The sequence below is a fragment of the Beta vulgaris genome, chromosome 6, assembly GCF_026745355.1.
Source record: "Beta vulgaris subsp. vulgaris cultivar EL10 chromosome 6, EL10.2, whole genome shotgun sequence".
NCBI lineage: Eukaryota > Viridiplantae > Streptophyta > Magnoliopsida > Caryophyllales > Amaranthaceae > Beta > Beta vulgaris.
In genome coordinates, this window is record NC_079207.1 from 1489273 (window position 1) to 1508704 (window position 19432).

The window sequence follows — 19432 nt, forward strand, 5'->3', positions numbered from 1 at the left end:
CGGAGCTCGGGTTTCCCACGTTAATCTTGATACGTTCTTTCTTATTTTTTTCCTCTTTGCATTACTTGGTTGTTGTTTCAATTTCATGTTTTTTATTGCTTATTACACAAACTAGTTAGCATATGTTTCTAAATCTTAACAACTCTAATGTTCGTAATCTTAAAAACATGAGGTTCCTTTGGATGTTTGAATTAATATATTAACAAAATCTTCTAATCCACTTTCTATAAGGAGTACTTAATTATACACCACTCAATGTTTCTTTTGTATCTACTAGTGGACAGTGGTCCCGAACTATAAACACAAATGTCACTCAGGGCCTGTTCTCCCCAGCTTATTTTCAGTTCAGTTCAGTTCAGTTCAGTTCAGCTCTAATAAGTTCAGTTCAGTTCAGCTCCAATAAGTTCAGTTCAGTTCAGCTCCAATAAGTTCAGTTCAGTTCAGTTCAGTTCAGTTCAGTTCAGTTCAGTTCAGTTCAGTTCAGCTCTATTCTTTTATAACCATTTTGTTAAATATTATTATTATTATGTTGGTATAATTTATTTTACTAATTACTATTATTATTATCATTATTATTATTTAAATATATATCATTACTATTAAGTATTATTATTATTATTATTATTATTGTTGTTGTTGTTGTTTCTATATATTTTTTTTATTATAGCTTTACTAATTATTATTAGGAGGAACATGGTTTAGGTCAAAGCACAAATAAACCCACTTTTTTTAGCCCATAAACCAATCAAATCGCGTCAAGACGGTTTATGATGTAATTTTCGCGGTCCAACCCAATCATTATTTTTATTACTAAATATTTTTAAATTATTAAATCTAATTATTAAAATAGTAATATTAATTTACTTCTTAGATATTATTGTTATTATATATCATCGTCAAGTATTAATATATTAATACAAATAATATAAAATAATTATTATTAATTATCATTACTATCATTAATTATTATTATTATTAATTTATGATTATTAATATTATTTATTTATAACTATCATTTAAAGATATTCAAAATACTACTATTATTATTATTCATTATTATTACTTATCATTATAATTATTATTTAATATTCATATTATTATTGTTTAAAATATTATTTATATATTTATTACATTCAATTTATTTCAATGTAATATAATTCAATTCAATTTAATTCAATTCAATTCAGTTCAGTTCAGTTCAGTTCAGTTCAGCTCTGATAAGTTCAGTTCAGTTCAGTTCAGCTCCGATAAGTTCAGTTCAGTTCAGTTCAGCTTTGATAAGTTCAGTTCAGTTCAGTTCAGTTCAGCTGTTTTATGCCGAAGAGAACAGGCCCTCAATGTTTCAAGTTTAAGTCATCTAGTTCTAGTGAATTTTATTTGCTCATTGATGATATTCTAGCGTTAGTTAGTCATTTGAACGTTGTAATTTGGTCCTTTGTCAAACGTTTCAGTAATATAGTGGCTCATATGTTTGCTTATTTTCTAAGTGTGGAATTTGGCTATAGGTGTTGGATGGATGATATCCCGAATATAGTTACTTGTTATTTGGAATTTGATTTATTGAAGTAATTTCCTCTTTTGAAGTTTCCTTCAAAAAATATTCACTTTCCGCCATGCAAAATCCTAAATTATTTGCTGAAGAGACTCATGAGTCATTTCCCACGAACTAATATCTCGATTTTCCGCCACACTAATTTGGATTACCATTCCCCTTTTTGTCTGCAAAATCTTCTTCTCTTTATTAACTTTTGTATGAATCTCTTTGATGTCAATCATCAGCATTCTCTTGGCAGTTGGCATATTGCAAAATGTGATTTCATTTCAAGATTTATGTCTCCTTTATCTTTGTTTTTTCCCTCATAAATGTTGTTTTTTTCGACTTCTTAGTGGTACTGGACTACTGGTAGTAGACTAAGCTAATATCCATTCGATTTATTATTGTGGGTCAAGACACCAAGCAACGGACCAATGAACTAGCTATCATATCTTAATTTACATCGGATCCATAGTCAGTCTGTTTAGGCTATGTTTAGTTCACCTGAAATTTTCTGATCTGAACTTATTTTTTCTGATCTGATCTGATCTAAACTTATTTTTTCTGAACTGATCTGATTACAATATCTTATCTTTTAGATTTCTCTCAATAAATATTAATCATGTGGGGTCTTGTTTGATTCGTCTAAATGAGTACTTTATTAATATTCAATTATTATAATTTTTATTAATATGTAATGAAAGATATTTAATAGTAAAAATGAGTTTTTAAAACTGATTGATCTGATCTGAACTTATTTTTTCTGATCTTATCTGATCTGATCTGATTAGATTTGAAATAAACAAAAATAAGGTGAACTGAACATAGCCTTAGTTAGTGGTGGTAATCATAATTTTGTGTAATATTAGCAAAAAAGTTCTCATGTCAATCACCATGATGATGGGAAATTCATACAGAACATAGGATTTTCTTTATAAATATTCATTACCACCTATATCACATTTTTAAGTGGTAACTAGTTTTTGGACTTGAGTTATGTCACGGGTTAATATATTTTTCACTTACTAATATTTTACTTTGAAATGATAGAACTAAACATGACTTGGTTTAGTGGTTAAGGCTTTAGTGAATAAACTTGAAGTCACGAGGTCAAATTTTTCACAATGCATTTTCTTTTCTTTTTTATTGTATGTGTGTTAGATGGGAGTAAAGCAATCTAAAGGAGAACGTCATGTGACACTGTTCCTTGTTTTGGAATGCCTTTTAATATATTACTCCATCATCCCAAAATATAGTTTCCATTTCTATTTTGGGTGTCCCAAAATATAATTCTCATTACTTCCACATTTTCCCATAATTTATCTAGAAAAACCGTATTTCATCATTTATTTGCTTCTTGAATTTTGTTTTTTCCTTTGTTTATTCAACCAAAATGTTATAATTAATGCTCTTTCACCAATTATTCTCCATTCTCTCTCCTAAAATCATCTTTTCCCATACAATATTTATTTAAATAAATAATTTTTTTAGTATCCCTCTTAGATTCTACTTGCATAAATTACCGTGAAAAAGGAAAATGAGAACTATATTTTGGGACGAAGGGAGTAGTATTGATGTATAGTACTCCCTCCGTCCCAAAATATAGTTCCCATTTCCCTTTTTTCACGGTAATTTATGCAAGTAGAATATAAGAGAGATAGTAAAGATTTTTTGTTTATTTAAATAAATATTGTATGGGAAAAGATGATTTTAGGAGAGAGAATGGAGAATAATTGGTGAAAGAGCATTAATTCTAACATTTTGGTTGAATAAACAAAGGAAAAAACAAATTTCAAGAAGCAAATAAATGATGGGACACGGTTTTTCAAGACAAATTACGGAAAAATGTAAAACTAAATATGGAAATGGAAACTATATTTTGGGACACCCAAAATGAAAATGGTAACTATATTTTGGGACGGAGGGAGTAATGATATTTTAGGCCGGAATAAATTAATATTTTGAGATGGAATAGCAATACCATAGTCTATACGTAATTATAATGACATGGGATTTTTTTTTACAAATTTACACTACAATGCATAATCATTACCACTATTTATTACCTCTAACCAAATTTGTAGTCATGATCATATTGGTAAATTGTAACAATGTCTTTCTAGCATTAATTAGTCAAAAATGTTTGGAAATTTTGTCAATAGTACCTTTTAAATTATTGTATATATGAACTAGTACCTTTTATTTAATTTTGTCACATATGATGTGTTTGGTTGCACGGAAAATGTTTTCACTAATGGAAAATGGTATCCTATGAAAATCTTTTTCCAGAAGAAAATTCAATTCTAGATTGATTCCCTTCATTTGGTTGCAAGGAAAATAAGTTTTCTTTTTCTGTTTGACATTACTAGCTGAAAATAAAGTGAAACTGATAAGTTAACTGAAACTAATAAAATAAAGCTAAAACTGACAAGGTGCTAGAATTGATAATGTAACTAATTAGTTTAATTGTTTGGCAAAATTAGTTGATTAAGTTAATAAATTATTTTAGCAAAATTAGTTGTTGTCGAAATTTTGGAAAGATCTTTCAAAATTCCAGTCACCTGATTTTGAAAAGGTAAAATTTTTAACTTATCATTTAAGTCATTTTAGTCACCTGAAATTTTATTTTAGGTGCTCCCCAAACACTACTAATTATTTTAGCACCTAAAATATGTTAGCACCTTATCATTTAATGTAGCTAAAATGCTTCTCCAAACATAGCCTTTGCACCTATTTTCCTTTGTTTGTGTTGTTTTATTATTTGATAAAGTTGGGGAAAATGTGGCTTCCCTTTTCTCCCTAGAGCAAGTAACTTGCCACTATTGAAAAATGAAGTTCAACCCATATTTTCCTTTCCTTGTTCTAAGCCAAAACAAATAGAGGAAAGTGAGGAAAATAGTTTTCCTGGAAACACTTTCCTCCCAACCAAACACACCCATAATATCTTACTTTGGAAAATTGAAATAATCTTCGACCTATTTTATGTTGAGGAGAATTTACTTTCTGGCCATTTATCTTTTCCCTCTCTTTTTTTCGTTTTATTTTTGCTATGTTTTCTAAGATCACCATGATTGAAATTTCAATTTAAATAGCTACCCACCTATTATAGACGGGTTTTGCTATGTGTTCTTGTCCTTCCCTTTTGTTTTTTCTCGTCTGTTTTAATAGCTACCCATCTCTTGTAGACGGGTTAATGTAGAATTTAATTAGGGATGAAGCGTCCTCCCAAGTACTACCTCCGTTTCCTAAAGATCTTCCTTGTTATTGTTACTACAGATACCACTGAGAACCAAGTTGTGTGGGGTGGGTAAAGTAGGAGAGAGAAAGAGGTTAAGATAAATAAACAAATATAAATAGGTTAAAGTAGGAGAGAGAAAGGGAATAAAATTGAATAATATAATGGTGGACCATATGATAAAAGGGGAAAAAATTTCCAAATAAGGAATAAAGTAAAAGAGGGGAGATCTTTTGGAAACGCACGTAAACGAAAAGAGGAAAGATTTTTCGGAAACGAACATAGTATATATCTAGATAAGATATAGTAAAATATAGCATCATCCACTAATTTTATCATGAGCTGTGTCTGTGTGTATAAAACACTCCAAGTCTCCAACGCTATTTTCAATAGGCCATAACTTCACTATTCTGAAACGTTCTCCAGTGGCTTATTTAATTAATTACTCCAGTAAGAAGACTTTGAAAGTGGTTCATAGATGCATAATAACAAAGATACATATTGATGATGTACTGTGTTAGTTGACTTTTATTCAAGATCTTCATAACAAACACCAATGGCTGAAATATCTTCATACCCATCTCTATTCATATTACCAATCTTTCTCATATTCATCTTCAAATTCTGGGTTCAAAGAATCAAAAGATCATCACTTAAACTTCCTCCAAGTCCACCAAGTCTTCCATTTATAGGCCATTTACACCTTCTAAAAGACCCAATTCATAGAACTTTACAAAAAATCTCAGCAAAATATGGTCCTATAATCTCCCTTAAATTTGGAACTCGTCTTGTAGTATTAGTCAACTCTCCATCAGCTGTTGAAGAATGCTTCACCAAAAACGACATCGTTTTCGCCAACCGTCCTCTTCTTCTCATGGGAAAATACCTTGGTTACAACTTCAATACAATGGTTACTGCACCATATGGTGATCATTTTCGTAACCTTCGCAAAATTAGTTTTCTCGAAGTTTTGTCAACCAACCGTCTTAACATGACGGTTGGTATTAGAAGAGATGAAATGAAGCAAATGATTAGTAAAATGTATGAAAGTTCAAGCATTAGTTATGTTAAAGTTGAGCTAAAATCGGTGTTTCGAGTTTTGGTTTTTAATATCTTACTTAGAATGCTTGCTGGTAAGAGATACTTTGGTGAAGGTGTGGTGGATGTTGAAGATGCTGAGCGATTTACTGATATAATTAAGGAGATTCTTGAGTTTGCTGCTGCTTCAAATCCTGCAGATTTTTTGCCTATATTAGGATGGATTGATTATGGTGGTTATATTAAGAGGATTAAACGTCTTGCAAAGAAGACTGATACTTTTCTGCAAGGTCTTGTTGATCAACATAGAAGGGTGTTATCTAGTTCAGAAGATGAAGAAAGTATGATTAACCGTCTGCTTAAGTTGCAGGAATCAGATCCAGATTATTACACTGATGAAACCATTAAAGGACTTATATTAGTAAGTTCATTTCTTTCTTTTAATCTTGTTTTGATTTTACTATGTTAATATTCGATATGAATGGTGCATTTCTCTGTTTCAAAGATACTGTGAATTACTCTTTGATCTCGAGTTAGGGCTTATTCTTCCCGGCTTATTTTCAGTTTAATTCAATTCAGTTAAATTCAGTTTAGTTCAATTCAGCTCTGGACAATACTTTTACTCTCACATATTACTATTCAATTCAGTTCAACTCAGTTCAGTTCAATTCACTTCAATTCAGCTGTTTTATGCCAAAGAAAACAGGCACTTAGGGCATGTTCTCTTCGACATAAAACAACTGAGCTGAACTGAATTGAATTGAATTAAATTGAACTGAATTGAAATGAATAGTGATATGTGAGAGTAAAAGTATTGTCCAGAGCTGAGCTGAACTGAACTAAGTTGAACTGAACTGAGCTGAGCTGAACTGAAAATAAACTGGGGAGAACAGACCCTTAGTTGTTACTTGTTACATTATCCCTACCCCTTATTATTATTAACAATTTGATTGATACAAATCCTGTACAGATGAAGTAATAGTAAGAATAATGACTATACTATTTAGCCTAGCTCATTGGAATTGCAACCTTCTGCAGGTTCTACTAGTTGCTGGGACAGACACTTCCTCAGCAACGATGGAGTGGGCAATGTCGCTCCTACTCAACAATCCTCATGTTATGAACAAACTTAAATCCGAAATAGATATTCAAATCGGACAAGATGAATTGATCAATGAGCTAGATCTTCCAAAAATACCTTATCTTCAAAATGTCATCTTAGAGACACTTCGGTTGTTTCCCTCAGTCCCCCTTCTACTACCACATATGTCATCCGATGAATGTCAGATCGGTGGGTTTGATATACCAAGTGAGACCATGTTAATGGTTAATGCATGGGCTATTCATCGAGACACACATCAATGGGATGAGCCTACACAGTTTAAGCCAGAGCGTTTCGAGAAGGGAGATGTTATTGATCAGTATAAGTTGCTGCCTTTTGGTGTGGGAAGGAGAGCTTGTCCTGGGGCGAACTTGGGTAATCGAATGGTGGGTTTGGCTTTGGGATCGTTGATCCAATGCTTTGATTGGAAAAGAGTTGGTGATGATGAAGTAGATATGGCTGAAGGTCGAGGGCTTAACATGCCAAAAGCACACCCTCTTGAGGCCTTGTGTAAAGCTCGACCAGTAATGAGTAAAAATCTTTGATCTCCTAAATGTTGATGTTTGTGTATGTGAAGCTAAGAGAGCCTTAGTTTGTGTTAATATGAGTATCGTATTTGTACAAATTCTAAGCTTAGTACTAGTTTGTGTTAATATGAGTATCGTATTTGTACAAATTCTAAGCTTAGTACTTAATTTCTTATTGCATACATGAGCAATGCAGTTTGTTACAATGAATTTGAACAATTTTGGAATGATTTATACAAATGCAACTGCAAGGCATACTCTGAATTCAAGCAGAAGCAGGTATTTAACGAGACTATTCACCTCATGAGAAACTATTGGCGCATACCCGGTGTGGGCCAATAGTGTCCATACCGGGGTATGTTAGTAATTTTGCCAGAAAAAGACAAAAAAAAAGTTGACTTAATGGCAATTTAGACAACTCTGATCATGTAGGAGATAAATCAGATCAACTATTATATGAATCAGATCAACTACAATGTGAATCAGATCATGAATGTATGTAAGTAAAAACCCAAAAAAAAAATATATAAAAAAAATTTAAAAATCCAAAAAGAAAAAGAAAAAGTTGTATTTGTTTACAACTTTGTCACGGTATGAACAAACAGTATCCATACCGGGTATGTGCTAATCATAGCTCTTCACCTCATCATATGTTTGGTGGGATGACATTAATACTTCCTTCGTTTTTTTTTTACTTGCAACACTTTCCTAAAAGGGAGTTAATTAATTATTTGCAATATGGAGTCCTCTTTTTTTTTTCCTCTCTACCTCTCTCCTATCCAAATTTTGCATTAGAGTTGATGAAAAAAAATATCACAAGTAAAAAAAACGGAGGAAATATATATTTAGTAGCTAACAGATTAATTAATGGGGAAGATGTATAAGATCTTTGATTGGGGCCATTAATCACTCAAGAAAGATATTATGATGGTTGACTTCTTCTCAAGAACGAAATTTAATTCAAAAAGAAATAAGATTAAAAATCTAAAAATGCTTCTATGTTACCTAATCTTGAGAATTCAGTTTTTTCTCCTTTTCCACTATTGCTATCTGCGTTTTCCATTTCTTTTCCCGTGAAACGTAAATTGTAAACTCATGTGCTTCCTACAAGTATTGTTTTGACATAGATGCTAAATAGAAAGTTAAGTGCTTTATACTATGTCAATGGATTTCACAAAATTAGTTTACCAAATCAAAATCTTGCGCGAGTTAAATAACTTTTATTTATTATAAGACTCCTTGGGAATGAGCTAACGGAAAAGAAATACTTCCTCCGTTTTAATATAGTTGCACCATTTGTTTTTTTACGTTTGTCAATATATTTTTTTGAACGTTGATATTTCTAATTGTGTAGAAGTAAAAATTAAAAAAGTTGATATTTAAAATTCTCGTATTGAGACGAATTTAACAAGATTCCACTTGACTATGTTTTTTCATATATAATGTTAAGGGAATGCTTGTCAAAGTTGGTTCATGAATAGTGACCGAAAGCCAAATGGTGTAACTATTTTGAAACGGAGAAAGTATCACATAATTCACCACCTCTATTCCTCTAGTAAGATTTGATCCTATGACATACAACTCTTATCCCACAATCAAAAATTCAATAAAATCTTATTTATCTTAGTAAAAGTAAAACTTTGTATTATTACTTGTATACATATATTATGGGATCAAATTCACTAGGGACTCTTTGTGGGGAGGTTTCCTTACCACCCCTCTTAAAGAGTATGACCTATAAATCTAATTGGTTAAACCTAAACGATGTAGCAATTCAATAGAGTACCTCATCTTATCTTAATATAAGTAGGAATTTCACCTTATAACCTTAACAACTCGTTTGGTAGTTGGTTATAAAAGGTGGTAATAGGAATGAATTTGTGTGTAAATTTGTGAAATATATAATTGTTCCTTCCCGTGGTAATGCTAATTTATCCTAAAATGTCTAACTTTCTTCTTGAATTTTCATTCCCAGCCAATATCACCTTGTAAGTTGTAATGAGTGGTAATGAAAATTGTTTCCTCTTTGAAACAAAAACACAAGTTTAGTGGTAAGATTGCTTACTCATGGAGAAAAAAATATATCCCTGTGGAGATTTTAAGGTTGCTTCCCTAATAACACTACACTTAAAATTCATTCACATTACCGCAATTCATTAACGACTACCAAACGGACCGTAAAATAGAACGGTGGACCCATGCTGCCATGCACCTACTTCTAGCATTTTCCACAGGCCAAAAATATGTTCGAGAAGGTGGTTTTAACTATAAGCCCCCGGTTTTTATATTTCCTCCCACTCTTTTTATAATTTTCCTCATAACTCCATTATACTATAAAAGTACCGCTAAATTGACCTTTGCTCTTTAGAAAAGGCCATTTCAATTTTCAACCTGTTCTTGCACCATCAGGAGAAGCAAGAACAGAGAACACGTAGCACAGAACACACACAGAAATTAACATTCTATTAAAATGGTGGGACAGAAACTACCGACGGTGAACAAACCAAGCCGCAGTGATGAAGTGGTAGACCCAGAACAACAGCTCAGGATAGCCCATGAGGTCAGGGCCCATTTCGAGTCCGTGGCTCCTAAGAGGCCCATCAAGCCCAGCCGAAGCGAGCCTGATCCCGACGCTTCTCTGGCCCATCAATCTAACTCTGGGCCCATTCCTGAGCTACAGAAGCTTCTCTCCCTCAAATCTGATCATCATCAAGTTTGTGTCTTGTTTTTGTTTATTTATTTTTCTTTCATTCATAATCTTTTTTAACTTTGTTTTTTTTGGGGGGATTTTTGTAGGTGGTTTTGTCAACGGGAGGAGAGTGGGTGGAACAAGACGAGTTTGTAGAAACACAATATTACAAGCAGTTGGAATCCATTGACAAACAGCATCACACGGTAATAATTCTATTCTCTAGTTTTTGTGTTGGGAACTTGTAATCTATTGAACAATTATAAAATAAAAAAGTTAGTCTTTTACTATTTTTATCTGAAGTTCAGCTGAGAAAGTTTCTTTAATGTGCTTCAAATGAGAAAGCCAGTATGTAAAGAGCTTCCTAAACGTGTATGGTGAGATGTCAAAATGATATTACCTCTGTTTTTTAGTTGCAACGATGAGACATTTTCCCTCTCTACTTTATGTCAAATCGTTGCAACTAAAAAAACAGAGGTAGTATATTATTGGTATATCAACTAGTAGTTTGGCCTATATAAGGTATTGGTTCGGCTAGGATGTCTTCTCCTTACCTTTAAAAAAATTAAACACTAGACAATAAAAGCATAGTCTATTGATGATTGAGTACTTACTTTCATTTCAAAGTTCTGTGTTCGAGACTTATACTCACACTTTTATATTTTTGTAATGATTTTTTTCACCATATACCCTCCACTTTTTAAAAAATACATTCACTTATCATTGATGACTAACAATGTTAATGTTTGTTAATCATTAACCCCTAATCCTAATTAACTAACTTAAATCTAAGCCAAACACTAACCATAACCCATAATCTAATACCCTTACCCCACCACCTTAGCCCCCCGCAATCCCCTCCCCTTTCAGACCCGCAACCCCCACTTCCCCACCAGCCTACAGCCCCCCGCAACCCCCACTAGCCCCAGCCCCCTTCTCTCCTCCCCCTTCACTTTCACCTGCAACCCTCTCCTTTTCGGATTTGTACAAAGATAAAGGAGATGACGACTATGGCGACAGCGGAGGTGGAGTCAAAGGCCTTTTCATATCTATACGAAGAGGATCCCGAAGACGATGATGAATTGTACGGCGTCGCGTGCAATTCAGCGGGGGAGGGGAGAGGGAACCTTTTTTGACATTTCTATTGTATTGTTACAAAAAGGATTTTCGAAGAAAAGAGATATTTTCACCTACTTAGGCTATGTTCAGTTCACCTTATTTTTGCTTATTTCAGATCTAATCAGATCAGATCAGATCAGATCAGATCAGAAAAAATAAGTTCAGATCAGATCAGAAAAAATAAGTTCAGATCAGATCAGACCAGATCAGATCAGATCAGATCAGTTTAGATCATATCATGCTTATATTTAAAAACTTATTATTATTAAATATCTTTCACTACATATTTATAAAAATTATAATAATTGAATATTAATAAAGTACTCATTGAGACGAATCAAACAAGACCCCACATGACTATATTTTTTCTTATATATTGAGAAAAATCTAAAAGATTATCTCTAATTGTGAATAGTTCAAGATTCTAAGTGAAAAGATAAAAAAATACAAAGGGGTATTATTATTTACTAGTACATTTGTTCAAAAGAATTATTATTGTTGTTTTGTTGTATTATTAATTATTAATATTGGTAATTATTATTAATCTTGTTGTTACCATTATAAATGTCATTGTTATTATTATATTAAGTTATTTTGTTGTTATTAAATAATAGAAAATTAAAAGCACGTGTTAAGAACATAAGATTGACGAAAAATAAGAAATATGATATCTTCAAATTCATGACAACGAAATACTAAGTTCGGATTACATTTCAAAATAAGCTAAGTGTGAGATACAAATTATAAATTTAGATTCGGTATACCTCTTCCTACCGAATTCCAAATCTCTCTAGCTATTTGAAGTTGCACGATATTTATTTATTTTTTGCTCAAGTCATAGTTGTTTGTATATCTTGTTCTATTTTATATGGAAAAAAAAGAGTTCAGTTTGCCGACTTCTCAAGTGTGAAACTTTTTTTTAAGGGAAAGTGTGAAACATTATATAAGTGCTCTTATAAAATAATGACTTGAGTTATATAATTATTTTTAGTAATAATAATAATTATGATTATAATTATTATTGTTGTTCTTATAATAATGATAATAATAATAATTATTATTATTATTAATAAAAGTTGTATAAAAGTTGTAATAGAAATAAAATGATAATAATAGTAACACTATAAAGAAGATCTTATAATGTATTGCATAATAATGATTTACAAAGTAATAATACAATAGTAATAATATATTTTATAAAAGATAAGATCTTGTTGAAAAAATAAGTTCAGATCAGATCAGATCAGATCAGATCAGATCAGATCAGATCAGATCAGAAAAAATAAGTTCAGATCAGATCAGATCAGAAAAATAAGTTCAGATCAGATCAGATCAGATCAGATAAGTTCAGATCAGAAAATTTCAGGTGAACTGAACATAGCCTTAATTTGGGCCGGGAGGGTGGTAGGGTAAAGGGTGGGGGAGTGGGGGGCTATTGGGTAAGGGATAATTAGGGTTAGGGCATAGCTACCTCGACTCGGCTACGAGTGTCGGATATGGGTACGGATCCGAGTGTCGGCTACGACAATTCCAAAAAAACAGGACACGGGAACTCTGTCCGAAATTTGGACACGGATACGGGTATGCGAAAATAATATTTTATAATATAAAATTTAATAATTAATTAGCTAATTGATATTTTATAATTGTCTATTTATAATATATTAATAAAATTAAGGTATTGTTAAGAAGAAAAAAATATTTTAATAAAAGAAAGTAGAACAGAAGAAGGAAAGGAGAGAAAGAAAATAAAAAAGAAAAAAAAAAGAGAAAAGAAAAGGACAAGTCACGTGCACTTTGTGACAAAAAGAAAAAGAAAAAGAAAAGATGAAGAGACAGAACAACTGAACAAGATCGAAGAGAGAGAAGAAGAGAAGAGAGAAGGAAGAGAAGTTAAGACTGAAGAGACAAAACACTTACCGGCGAGTTCGAAGTTTCGCCGACGAGTTTGAAGCTCCGGTCAGCGAGTCAAGGTGAGTTATCGCCTTTTCCTCTTCTCCTCTTCTTCTTTTCCTCTCTTCTCCTCTTCGAACTCTAGGGTTTAGAGCCGCCGTGTACGAGTGAACTTTGTCGGATCCGACACGTATTTTGTACCGGTATCGGTGTCGTGTCGTACCGACACCGGTATATGGCAAAATTTGCCGAGTCTGGGTAACAGAGGGTTAGGGTATTGGATTAGGGATCAGGGTTTGGGTTTGGTTTAGGTTAGTTAATTAGGGTTAGATGGTGGTTATGGATTAATGACTAACGGCGTTAGCCTTTCGTTAGTTATAAGGGTAAGTTGATGTATTTTTTGAGAAGTGGAGGGTATATGGTGAATTTGAAACTAGCAAAAAAATTGACATGGATATATGGTGAAAAAACCTTTTTTTTTCAATTGAGAGTACACATAGGCATAAAGTATTTGCGTTAAAAGTTTGAAAAGAGTGTCGCGTGGCACATAGACTTTCTTAGGTATGAGCCGTATGACTTTTAATATATTTGTATAGATTACCAAAGTTATAGTATAAGTTGATACTAAAGTTTACTTATACTTTAGTACCAAGAGTTATTCTGGTATATGTTTTTACTGAGTTTTGATATCAGTTGGTATCAAAGTTTAATAACATTTTGTACATTTTTACACTTTAGTATCAAGTTTACCCATCTTTTGCATTAGTTGGTACGAAAGTTTACTTACATTTTAGTACCAAGTAAGAATTACATTAGTATTGATACCTTTTTAGTAAGCTTTGATACCAACTTATACTTATTTTGATACCTAAAGCTTATTAAATTACTTTTGTCTTCCTGATTTAATATCTCACGATGAAATGCCAACAGTTTCTCTATGATAAAATCGTAAAAGAAAGATATAGTCGTAAACTTGTAACTTATGTGGCACGAAAACTGTTTGGCACATTCAAGATTTATTCAGAGTGTCATTAACACGGAAGCAATTGAAATGTTTGAGAACTTAAACATTCTCAATCGTGGAGGAAGTTTTAAATCCTGAAGTTTCAGTGCTTCCTAGTTCGTCGTAAGGAGATTGATACATCTATGCAGTGGGTAGAAATAGAGAATAGAATATTAATTGAATCTGTTGATTTGTACTCAATTAGTTATTAGTATTTATCTTTAATTGGTGGATTATTCACTGTATAGACAAAGTTTTTTTGCTTCCTCATAATTCTAGTTGCATGACTCAAGATTTCAGCACTTTATAGTATTACATTAATGGATTTCATTGAACATGAGTAGACAGGGACTGGATTCATAAAGGCGACGAAGGAAGGAATTGAAAATGGAGAGAGTTATGAATTCCAAAGATTGCCTGAAAATGGAAAAGACACTAACAAGATGGGAGCTTTTTCTGGGTACAAGAGTAACCCGGCAACAAACGATTGGACTCCAAGCGTTGATGAGATTAGTCAGGTTGATCATATAGTTCATCGTAATTTCCCAATTTCTTCTTCTTTATATATATTTTAATTTTAAAGTTCCAAAAAATATTCATAAATAGTAGTATGTGTTTTTACCAGGTTGAATGTGTCTCCACCAAGCCCAGTCGCAGTGGTTAGGAAGATAGGTGTTGGCGAGGCTGTAAGTAGGAATTCCGGATATGTGAGGGGTATTTTAAGAATTATGTCGTATCTGAGGGGGTAGCTGAGGAAACACCGCAAACAATGTTTGGTTCAGATTTTTTATTTCATTTCTTTTCCTTCTATTTCCTGACTACCAAAATAAGTTGTAAAAGAAAACCAAATAAGCAATATAAGGCTCCGATCCAGATCAGTAGTTGGGATGATACTTCCTTTGGAAAAAATACTGTGCGAAAATCCCACAGGTCTTAAAGCTCCCATAAAAATAATTGAAAGAAGTCTTGCATAATACAGCATACTGTATCATTTTGGAAAAATTTCCTGCTTTCCTCTAAAGCATAATAATGACCAAGTACTCCAAAATGATATGGGGTCTATTGGTTAAGGTTTGTGTTTCACAAACTTGAGGTTTTTTTTTTTTTTTGACAGGCACAAACTTGAGGTTTTGGGATCAAACCTAACAAATGTTACTATGGAGGTGGAGATTTCCTTACTCTTTGACCCCCGCTTCCAAGGGCTTCCCTTTGGGCTGTGTTAACCGGAGTTGTTTCATTAGATCAACTATTATAGTGGTTATTTTGGGTATCAAAATCTCAATCATAACTATTTTCTGGCGCTGTAATGCACACATTCTTGCTTATGTGGCTCATTTCATGATCATTCCTTTAACCGCTTGTACCCTTGTCCCTTCTTGACTTTCATCTCCTGAAGACCTTGATTGATCTTGGCTTTATTCCGTGGGCTTTACATTATGATTGGGTTCATATTAGAATAAAGATTAAACTTTTTGAGGTCTAATAAAATGTACTATAATAAATGTTATTAGGCATCTAAAAATGATAGTAACAAATTCCCCCCCTGATTTGTGGAGTGATGTACTCAACAAATTATTAGCAGAGATGGACTTTTAATGGTTATAGCCAATATCATCCAGCAATATTATGAATCTTTCATATATTCCTTCCATTATTCTAAGGTGATCGATATACATTTCTTTAGGATGGCTGAACTTGATATTGGGAAGAACAATCTTTCATATATTCCTTCCCACAATTGGGCTTAAGGCTCTTGATTAAACCCATGCCATGCTATAGCATTAATTGGGCCCATGTTGATCTTTGGACTAAGCATATTGGGCTTTTGGCCACTTTAGGTCGTAATTTACAAATGTCTAGTCTTACTGACTGAAAATGACTGGAGCTTTTTCTAGACTAACTCGGTCCGAGATCCTTTTTTATCGCCTCCAGCTCCTTCCAATGACATTTGAGGACTTGAGGTACTGACTACTTATTGATTAAGTGTCATATAAATCTATTTATCTATACAAATATATTAAAAGGCGTGCGAAAGAAAGTCATGTGTGCCACGTGACACTCTCCTCAAATTTCTAATGCAAATGCTTTATGTTCATGTGTACTCCTCGCTTTAAAAAAATGTATCAAGTGCAAGGTATCGAACACGTGACCTTTGAAATGAAAAATAAGAGCTTAACCATCAATGCACTATGACTTTGTTGTTTAATGTTTCAAATAAAATATGATAGTCTTGTAATAATTGTAGTTAACTAAAAAGACTTAAACAAATATATACTCCCTTCGTTATTGTATGGACAACAATTTATGCAATGTCACTTTTAACCTTTTTGGAGTATACTTTTTTGATCCATTTAATGTATAATAATGAGAAAAAGTGAAAAAGTAGTATTTTTGGATGAAAAAAGAGAAGAACATATATAAAAGTATTATTTTATGGTGGGCCAAGTACCCCAAATAAGAAAAAATGTAGCAATTAAAAAGAAACAACCATTTAAGAAAAATATAGCAATTAAAAAAACGGAAGAAATACATCTTTAACACTCTAATTACGTACTCCATCCGCTTTTTAAAGATCTTCCTTATTACTGTTACTACAGATACCAATGAGAATCAATTTGTGTGGGGTGTGAGGTGTGGGGTGGGTAAAGTAGGAGAGAGAAAGGGGTTAAGATAAATAAACAAATAAAAAAGGGATAAAGTAGGAGAGAGAAAGGGAGAAAAATTGAATTAATAATGTAATGGTGGACCATATGATAGTAATATGAGAGGGTAAAAAGGGAATAAAAATTCCAAATAAGGAATAAAGTGAAAGAGGAAAGATCTTTTGGAAACGCACTTAAACGAAAAGAGTTAAGATCTTTAGGAAACGGAGGGAGTAACTTACAAGAGAATATTGATGTTATATTCTCTTACCACAATTCATTTTAAGGTATTGTTTTCAAACTTAGAGCGTTCAAAAAAAAAAATTACTTATCACGTCGTGACGTGAATTTTTCAATTATTAATGGACAAAAATACGGAAAGTAGCAAAATGAATTATGAAATAAAAATAATAACATATTTGTTTATTGCAACTGACTCGAGGCATCGTCCGAGAAAAAAAAACTAGTTAGTGAGTATTTAAAACGTGTTTGCTAGAAAAGATTTGGAAGCAAAAATAAATAAAGGAAGTGGAAGGACACATTTGATTTGAAAAAAAAAACACATTTAAGCGTGAAGGAAATGGGATGAATGGGAAGAAAAGATTATAATAAATTCTCACTTTCTTTCCTTCTAAAAGTGGGAGGTTATGGAACGAAAGAGAAAATTTAAACCAAACCTAAAAAATTAAGGGCATGTTCAATTTGATGTCATTGTAGTTTTCAGTTTTTTGGTTTATAGTGGTTGAAAAGTTATATAATATATGTTAGATAAAGGATCAAATATTAAATAAACTTATAATAATCATGATAATTTTCAAAATCGATAATAGAAAGAGCAAATCACTTTTTCTAGTTTTAAATTTTAAATTTTTTGTTTTAAAATAACCTTAAAATTGAAAAAAAAACGATGACAAATAAGCCCTTCATTCTTTTTCGTTTCCTTCTCTTCCCTTCTTTTCTCTTCTTTATTCTTTCTTTTATTAAAATTTTGTAGATGACAGTATCTTTGTTAGACCTCACAACTTAATTTTGCATTCATAAGTATTTATCAAGAAAAGCTCAAAAATCAAACTTGAACCATTCCGATCCAAGTATCCAACTCCATTCAATGTACAGAATAAATATATTGATTATATTTTTGTTCTTATTCTATATAGTTTGAACATGATCTAAAATAAACTAAAATCAAAGTCAAATTGCCAAATTCACTAGAATATAAGCCATATTGGCTACTACGTTTTGAACACAAGGTGCTAAATACAACGAAATAAGGGAATGCATTGAGCGAAGCATAGGTCAGGCACGTAATAGACCAACTAGTATCACGAGTTAGGCTTGGTCCAACACGAGCTTACTATTCCTTATTAGCTTGTTACGTCGATGGGGCACACTAATCGGCAATAAATCATGTATGGATAACATTTTCAAAATTAGGCACGAGCATGAATGAGCAACACACAACTTCACATACTGAATTGTAATCCAAAACCCACATTTAACGACGACACTAGTTGACGCAACATTATACGTGATTGGGGTTATGTATGAGCCACCTTTTCTGAAACTCATTATGACACGACTATGTCATGTCCTGTTCTAGTCATCAATTGTTATGGCAAGAGGCTCGCTAGCTTGGCATGTATTGTTGGTTGTCGAAGCATTACCCATGCACATGCCTAAATTAGGAATGTGGGTGTCTAAAATGGCCTCTTCTTTTTGGTATTTATATATTCTCACACTATAATTACTTTATTCTAAGAAGAGGTTTAAATATACTATTTCTTCGAGAAAAGTTCTCTAAGGAGGGATAGAGAAGCTTTGGGGGAGTAGATATAATAGTTAACTTGTGAGTTACTTAGTTTTAATCAATTGTTTCATAGGATAAAATCATCATTCTAGCCCAGCCTAGTCCCATCGGTTTCATACAACCAAGTTCATAGCAAAAAAGGCTAAGGGGATCAAATAAGAATTGAGAATGTATTAACTCTTCCTATGCATTAAAGAGTTTGAGGTGTGTTATGCAAAGCTTTCAAAATGATTTTTTCACTTTTGAGAGCTAAGTCAAAGTTGTATTAAAGCCAAATAATATTTTTCAAAAGTGAAAGGGAAATGTAGTTTGAAACTCTAAAGTAGTATTTTGCAAAAACTAATAGGAGTAATGAAACGATACTACAAGTATACTATCAATATAAAGTAATAGACATTTGAAACTTTTCAACATCTTAATAGCTTAATTATTCCCAAAATCCATCTCCAACAACCATTAGTCAATAACTAATAGTCACTTACTCACCTCCAAATTTTCTTTAAGTTGGTAAGATGAAGGGATCCTACTAAACTGACACATTGCACAAGTACAACCAGTCAGGTTTGCAGGTCAGACTTCTTGAAGGGGAGGGGGGATGGTAAGGAAAACCTCACTCCCAAGGAGCTCCTAGTGGAATTTGATCTCATAACCTTAAAGTCATGAGGCCGAATCTTTACTATTAGGTCAAACCTTGTTGGGTTCGTACTCACCTCCAAACGTAACAAACTACTCATTATACTAATTTCTAATACTTGATAGTTGATACAACATATAGTAGTTTTGCAAAGAAAATAGTTAAAGAAATTTGAGATCCTTTGAAATTTGAAGATAACAACTTAACAA

The 19432-nt window shown here is 32.5% G+C and overlaps 2 protein-coding genes across 5 annotated transcripts; both read left to right on the top strand.

Moving 5' to 3' along the window:
• The first annotated feature begins 5131 nt into the window (after positions 1–5131).
• Positions 5132–7700, top strand: LOC104894891 (cytochrome P450 81Q32). Its single transcript, XM_048646258.2, has 2 exons — positions 5132–6228; positions 6846–7700. Exons 1-2 carry the CDS (start codon positions 5326–5328, stop codon positions 7452–7454), a joined length of 1512 nt encoding a protein of 503 aa, XP_048502215.1. The 5' UTR covers positions 5132–5325; the 3' UTR covers positions 7455–7700.
• A 2052-nt stretch (positions 7701–9752) lies between these two features.
• LOC104894892 (hypothetical protein) lies at positions 9753–15503 on the top strand. 4 transcript variants are annotated; one of them, XM_010681249.4, is made up of 4 exons: positions 9753–10149; positions 10233–10331; positions 14485–14677; positions 15255–15503. In XM_010681249.4, the coding sequence occupies exons 1-4, from the start codon at positions 9907–9909 to the stop codon at positions 15284–15286; spliced, it is 567 nt and encodes a 188-aa protein (XP_010679551.1). In that variant the 5' UTR covers positions 9753–9906; the 3' UTR covers positions 15287–15503. The 4 variants fall into 4 exon arrangements, with proteins under 4 accessions (XP_010679551.1, XP_010679554.1, XP_010679553.1 ...); XM_010681252.4 differs by having other exon boundaries at positions 9754–10149; positions 14485–14658; XM_010681251.4 differs by lacking the exon at positions 15255–15503 and adding an exon at positions 14766–15033 and having other exon boundaries at positions 9754–10149.
• Positions 15504–19432: the final 3929 nt, after the last annotated feature.

Bases quoted from the DNA above. Each gene is read 5' to 3' on its own strand.
- LOC104894892 (XM_010681249.4), top strand. From the start codon at position 9,907: ATGGTGGGACAGAAACTACCGACGGTGAACAAACCAAGCCGCAGTGAT. The intron at 10,150-10,232 runs GTTTGTGTCTTG...GGATTTTTGTAG, and splicing joins TCAAATCTGATCATCATCAA to GTGGTTTTGTCAACGGGAGG. The intron at 10,332-14,484 runs GTAATAATTCTA...GAACATGAGTAG, and splicing joins TTGACAAACAGCATCACACG to ACAGGGACTGGATTCATAAA.
- LOC104894891 (XM_048646258.2), top strand. From the start codon at position 5,326: ATGGCTGAAATATCTTCATACCCATCTCTATTCATATTACCAATCTTT. The intron at 6,229-6,845 runs GTAAGTTCATTT...AACCTTCTGCAG, and splicing joins CCATTAAAGGACTTATATTA to GTTCTACTAGTTGCTGGGAC.